This window comes from Alexandromys fortis, unplaced genomic scaffold (assembly GCF_014885135.2).
Source record: "Alexandromys fortis isolate MF-2015 unplaced genomic scaffold, M_Fortis_MF-2015_v1.1 scaffold_84, whole genome shotgun sequence".
Taxonomy (NCBI): Eukaryota; Metazoa; Chordata; class Mammalia; order Rodentia; family Cricetidae; genus Alexandromys; species Alexandromys fortis.
Window position 1 is genome coordinate 4,611,068 of NW_026068017.1, and position 6,500 is coordinate 4,617,567.

The window sequence follows — 6,500 nt, forward strand, 5'->3', positions numbered from 1 at the left end:
CAACAACAGTGGAGGCTGTGGTCGAGAGGTGGCTGGCTGTTCTTGCAGAGGACATGGGTTAGGTTCCCAGCCCACAGAGCAGCTTGCAACTCTTTAACTCTGGTCCCTGGGAATCCAAGGCCTCTTCTGGCCTCTGTGGCCATTAGGATGCAAGCAATGCATAAACTATACACGCAGGCAAAGCACACACATACATAAAATAAAAACTAAAGGGTGGGCAGGCTAAGATGGCTAAACAGGTGAAGACTGCTGCCACCAATGGCAACCTGAGTTTGACCCCTAGAACCCACACAGTGGAGGGAGAGAATCAAATGTTGTCCTCTGACCTCCACAAGAGCACTGCGGCAATGTGTATACACACACACACACACACACACACACACACACCCTTAATCCCAGCACTCGGGAGGCAGAGGCAGCTGGATCTCTGTTGAGTTTGAGGCCAGCCTGGTCTACAGAGTGAGTTCTAGGACAGCTAAGGCTACACAGAGAAACCCTACCTCCAATAAGCCAAAAAAAAAAAAGGTAAAGAAAGGCAAAATGTGTTATCAAGCTACAGATTTCATTAGGAAGAAAAGAAGGCGCAGCACCAGGTTCTAAAGAAGGGGAAAGGGCCTGTGCCAGGGGTACCTGGGGCTTAGATCCTCCAAGAGAACCATAACCAGGGGTCTGATGCCTGAGCCACTCATGAGTGGAGAGGAAACCAGCCTTGAGAGCCTTCTAACAAAGAGGAAAGGTTACCTGAGCAGGTGCCCCGAAAGCCCCACCTCAGCCGGCAATCTGAGACACAGTGAGGATCAAGCTGAGACTTTATTTACAGTTCCCTGGGAAGTCTTACAGCAGAGGGGCTGTCTTTATTGCTTTAGGTTTATTGCCAGGAAGAAGACTGTAGTCCTCTGATGCTGCATACTAAATCCAGTTCAAGCCTGGGTTTGCCCCCAGACCTTGACAACCTCACGTTTCTATACCCCCCCCATCACTTTGTTTTCTACGGATCACCTTGCCATTTCTGCGATACAGCCATCAAATTTCTTTCTGCCTTTGGCAACATTGTCTTCCCCACCTTTATCCCCTCTCTGCAAGCACAAAGTGTGGCCCTAGTTCCAGATTTAAGTCCTCCACTTCCAGGCAGGAGGCAGGATTCTGGTTTCCCGAAAGATTAGCATTTACTTTCTGCCAGGACCAGCCCGGCTTCTCTTGAACAAATACTACTAAGTATGGCCCGTTTCCCGTGTTCCAGTTAACACAAACTCACTAGGTTCTTGCCACCTTGATGACATTTCAAGGCTCATTTTTGAGGTACTCTCAATGTTTCTTTCTTCTGCTGGACGTTTCTGGGTTTCGGCAATAGGGAAAAGAAACGAGCAAGGCCAAATGGCTGAGAGAAGACGGCTCATGCCCGGGATTAGCGAGAAGGCCTAGCCCTAGGACACACAGCAGGGGCGTAGAGGGTGGGTGGGAGATCTACTTTCTCTCTCAAGCCCCAAGGCGAAAGGATATGGCTTTGTTCATGCGAATCGCTACTCGAAGCCGGGACTCGTTGGTGGGCGGGGCTACCCTGATTCTGCCGCTGCGTGGGAGCAGGGTTGGGGGCTGGGAGGAGAGATCCGGCACTAGAGGGCCCGTTGCTCGAAAGTGGTTTTCCGGCAGGTGCAATCACTCCGCGATGGGTTCCCGCGCCCCCAAAGAACTATTTCTTGGAATGCGACTTGTTCCCCAAGAGCGCATCTATTTCCATCACCGTTTGCGGCGTCAGCTGACTCAGCACCTTGAGAATGGGCAGTGAAAAGGGCAGTTTTTGCTGGGACACTGAGGAAGGGCATGAGGAAGGCCACAGTGGGACCCAATAAGAAAGTTTTCAGCGGTTTGGCCCTGTCACCCTGGACTCTGCAGGGACAGCTCTTCAGTCCATTCAGGGATAAGACAATATGGCCTTGACTCTCAGGTGAGGGGAGTCTGAATCGCCAACTCACCTGTAGGGAGCCCAGATGTTCCATCAGCTGCTCTGCACTGGACACCCCCAGTAAGACTGAGCTGACACCCTCACTTCGGAGACACCAGGCTGGAACCAGAGGAGGAAAAAGAAAAGAAACTGATGTGTATCAGCGTGGGCACTTGGAGTCCAGAAGTGTCTGGAGAGGATCCTGTCCTGGGACGTGTTCCTCTAGAGATAGGTGTAGGAAGTCTCGCAGGGAGGCAGGCCCCTGCAGGGTCTCACCTATCGCAAGCTGGGCCACAGTGCAGTCTAACTGGTGAGCGATGGGGAGAAGGTCCATGACTCTGGCTTGTTGCTTCTTGCCATCCTCACTCTGCACTTTTTCCTTGAGCCACTGGTACCCCTGGAGACCAAGGAAAATCAGTCAAGGCCCGACTCCCTTCTTGACCACACAGCAGCCTAGGCAGCCCAGACCTGCCTCCCAGAGCCACCAAATCTCACCTTGACAGTGGCCTTGCAAGTATCTGGAACTCGCCCATCGTACTTGCTAGTAATGAGGCCACACGCCAGGGGAGACCAAGTAACCGAACCAACACCTAAGAGCAAGAGGATTTGGTGTGGGATGGGGACCTATGTCATGAGTGAAACGGGAAAGGTGGGGATGAGGGTCTGCACACCAATCTTGTGGTAGAGCTCGGGCAGCTGCATCTCCACCTTCTCCCTCTGAAAGAAGTGGTTGTCCGCTTGCTCGCACACAGGCGGGATCAGGTTGAACTGTCTGGCCATGGAATAGGCCTCCTGGGTTGGTGTGGAAAGGAGACAGGGTCAGAGCGACCCTTCCACTGTCTTCCTCAGCACAGTGAGGTTTGGACCGGTCCCGAGAAAAGGGAAGCGGGTGTCGGGTGGGGAGTCAGAGTCACATACCATGATCTCTGCAGCACTCCATCTGGATGTCCCCCAGTATAGGGCCAGGCCCTGGTTGATGACATAGGTCATGGCTCTCACAATTTCTAGGTGCACAGGAGAGAAAAGGCCTCAGTGTCTGATCCGTGGAACCCTAGACTCTGTCCACCCCACCAAGACCCGGGCAGGTCTGTAGTCATCTCTCTTCTTCACCTCCTTCCTGTTTAGGTCCTAGGGTCTGAGCCTCTGCTATGGAGATTGGGGGACTTTTGAGTGGGGGAGGCTGGCTTCCCGATGCCAGTTTGAGAAAGTGCCCAGTTTTGAAGGGCTGTCAGGTTTAGGGATTCCGGTTTTACCCTCCATAGGACTGTTAGGGTCTGAACGATTGGCGAAGACTATGTCAACGTATTCCAGCTGAAGGCGGTCCAGGGATCCTTGCAAGCCTAGAAGTGGAGGGAGGAGGGAGGTAAATATCTCCCCTTCAACTTGCTAAAAATTCAGACCATACCTCCTGGTTATGGTCAACTTCTCTGGCTTCCGTGCCCACCCACCTCGGCTAGCCAGCCACCAATCCTCACCTTCAATGATGTGTTTGCGACTCAAGCCTCGCTCAGTTTCTGCCCTGTAGAAAGGCTACTGTCAAGGATGAGGGTTATCTGGAGCTACGAGAAACTGGGATGGCATGCATCCTCACGGGCAGAATGGGGGGGGCAGGGGATGACGTGGGAGAGCAACCCCTACTCCTATCCCATATACCACATATTCTTTGTAAGTCTTCTCCCCAATTACTTACTGTCCTCCCCAAAAGATCTTAGTGGTGATAACATAGCTTGATCTCCTGGAGAAGACAGAACGAGAGGGCCAGCAGGATACTTGGTTGCTCATGTCTCCAGTAACCCACAAAACCAGTCTCACCTCCAGCCTTTGCTCTTGAGGATGTTCCCTAGGGTTCTTTCAGCCCTGAAACAAAGACAAGGTGAGAACACTGATCTCTGCAGGACAGACCGACTCCTTCCCCTTCTTCCTGCTTGTTCCCTCTAATAGAGAGAGAGGGGAGTGGGGAAACAGGAGCCAATTTGGAGTCTCAGATTCATCTTGGACAAAGGAAAGGGGCTTCTGAGCTAGCAGTGTAGCCATATAATTTTTTATTCATTCATCCATGTTGTCTATCAACTATGTACCAATCCCTATTGTGGGTGCTTAAGGAGTAGACTATAATGGGGCGAGAGAAATGGACTTGAGTCAGGGAGGACACTGCTTTTTCTGGTTCCAGTCATCTGGGCTGTTCTCTCCTTCCTCTGCCTGTGTAAAACACCAGGTATCCTCCTAAGTCCAGCTCTGATTCTGCCAGTGAATGCCAGGCTATGGTGAATCCTTCTCACCAGCTTCCATATCCTCTTCCCTCCCCCTTTGGGAAAGAGGGTCTCAGTTTGTAGCCCATGTTGGCCTCAAATTCTTCCCCTAGCCGTCCAGTGTTGGAACTGCAGGTGTGTGCCATGATGGCCAGCTGACGCAGATCCCGTTAGAACACAATTACGGGCCAACTTGGGGCAAGTCTTAAAGTACTGAAACACTCTGCAGTGTTGGGGCTCTCGCGTGCCCCTTGTTCGTCTAATCACTTAGGCTGAATCCTTTTTAAGGTTATGTTGACCTCTTCCCTGAAACTCTGAGTGCTTTGGTGATGGCCTCTCTGGAGAGTCTTGGGAAGATGGCTTCTGTGGAGGTGGAAGCCTCTGGGTTGAGCAGCCAATGTTGTGTAAAGCGGTCGTTCCCTTTATGTCAGAAGGTAGGACAGAGTGTCACAGATGCTCACAGAAGGTGATGACTCTGGGCAGCTGGGGAAATGCTTCTCGAGGATTTGACATTTGAGTTAAATCTTGGAGAATGTTTCTCAAATAAAGAGGCAGAGTAGGCCACCCTGGAGTCTGGCTACTCCCAAAGTCAAGTCATAGGCATGATGTGATGCGGTGTGTTTGAAAATACAGCTTTGTGATCTTAAGGATAGAATCGTTGGCTTTATGTTAATGTGGCTGCACAGTAAGTCTGCTGACCTCTAGAGAGGGAAGTTTTGTGAGAACTACGAACTACAACTCCCATAATACACGGGGGGTGTTATGAGCCTGAAAGTTGCACTTTAGTGTTCCCAGAATTCCCAGGTCTCTAACTTGACTCTTTCACCCTGGTTCTTACTTTCCTGCTGCGTACACTTCAGCAGTGTCAAACAGGTTTACACCGTGTTCATAGGCTGCTGTCAGCACATCTTCTGCTGTCTAGGGAGGCGAGAAAACATCTCAGATGACCGGCTGACCCCAGTTACTTCCCTCCCTGCACCCTAACCCAGCACTTCAGTCCTGGTTCCACCACTTTCTCTCCTTTGCCCATCGTCCAGCCTGAGACCTCACCCCCCAGCTTGTCCAAACCCTAACCAGATCCACTTCTTCCTCTTCTTACCCCTTCTCCACAACCACCTCTACCCACCACTTATACCTCATCTGAGATCTGAGAGCCAAATGTGACCCAGGTACCTGCAAGACAGAAGTCAGACACATGAGAACTACAGGCGTTGGACTATAAAACAATGCCCCCTTTCTTTAATGTCTCTCCCAACTCACCAAGGCCAAGACAGGACACCCGGAGACCAGACTTTCCTAGGTTCCTGCAGGATACAGAAGCAGCGGGGAAGGGGTGAAGCCTCCACTGGGGACTTGGATTATCAGTCCCCAGCTCCTGTCCTTCCGAACTGAGAAGCCCTCAAGGGTCCCAGTCCAAAGACAGCAGACCCAGTGGGCTGATGGGATAGGCAGTGCTACCCCCATAGCAGAGGCCCTAGGGTATTATTGAAAGAACAAGTGAACAAATAGTGTGATCGATTGTAACTCGAGGGCCACTGTCGGGCACCTCCATTCCTATCGTCTGTTCCTTCTGGGTACATTCCTGTCTGTGTCTGAGCCGTCTCTGGGATGTGTGGAGTAGTGGGCTTTGAAAAGTGTGGCTGATTGTGGTGAGTTTGAGAATAGGCCCTCCGTCAAAGAATGCCACTCTAAAGGGTGACAATAGAAAGATGTAAACCAACTCCAGTTCAGTCGCTGGACTAGGCACAGGGATGAGCTCAGCCCCAGAAAAGGCCGATGTGGGTGAGGATTGGTGAGGATTTGATGGGAAACTCTTCCTCTCTTCATTGACTTCTGAGGCTTGAACTAGAAATTCTCCGACTCCTCTCAAGGCACAGATGGAACAGTCACCTTTACTTCCTAATCAGGGATGCTACAGAGGAGGGCGGAATACTTCTGGGACAAAGGCAGGTCACATCAATGACCTCAGCATAGTCCCAAGAAGTGCCACCCACCCCATTTTGAGTTCTGAGAGTCTCTGGCCAGCAGTCCCCCGAGCCCTTTTCACCCAGCTCTTGCCTTACAGCACGGGATGAAAGATGTAGTCTATCCCCCTTCCCCGATCCTGCTCTGACCTCACCCTAGAAAGGGTGAGGGAGACTGGCCTCAGGGCCGGTGGGGGCAATATCTGGGTCAGGCGCCCCAACTGGCCAGAGTGAGCTGCTGTTTCCTTCCCTCCTCTCCCCAGGACGCCAACCCAAGGACACTCCATTGGATGGGGGGGGGGCAGCCTGGAGATTCAGGCGTTCCCTTTTTTTTTTTTTTTTTTT

At 51.7% G+C, this 6,500-nt stretch overlaps 1 protein-coding gene across 1 annotated transcript in view; it reads right to left on the reverse strand.

The window, feature by feature from the left end:
* Window positions 1-791: 791 nt before the first annotated feature.
* The window catches only part of Kcnab3 (potassium voltage-gated channel subfamily A regulatory beta subunit 3), a 7,006-nt gene continuing 1,297 nt past the window's right edge, over window positions 792-6,500 (reverse strand). The window contains exons 2-14 of the mRNA XM_050162763.1: window positions 5,452-5,495; window positions 5,327-5,364; window positions 5,030-5,109; window positions 3,755-3,799; window positions 3,633-3,677; window positions 3,418-3,461; window positions 3,196-3,282; window positions 2,861-2,946; window positions 2,614-2,734; window positions 2,438-2,532; window positions 2,219-2,339; window positions 1,974-2,062; window positions 792-1,768 (exon numbers count right to left, since the gene is read on the reverse strand). Coding sequence (XP_050018720.1) covers window positions 1,691-1,768; window positions 1,974-2,062; window positions 2,219-2,339; window positions 2,438-2,532; window positions 2,614-2,734; window positions 2,861-2,946; window positions 3,196-3,282; window positions 3,418-3,461; window positions 3,633-3,677; window positions 3,755-3,799; window positions 5,030-5,109; window positions 5,327-5,364; window positions 5,452-5,495 — 973 coding nt within the window. The 3' untranslated portion in view covers window positions 792-1,690. The remainder of the gene's footprint in view (window positions 1,769-1,973; window positions 2,063-2,218; window positions 2,340-2,437; window positions 2,533-2,613; window positions 2,735-2,860; window positions 2,947-3,195; window positions 3,283-3,417; window positions 3,462-3,632; window positions 3,678-3,754; window positions 3,800-5,029; window positions 5,110-5,326; window positions 5,365-5,451; window positions 5,496-6,500) is intronic.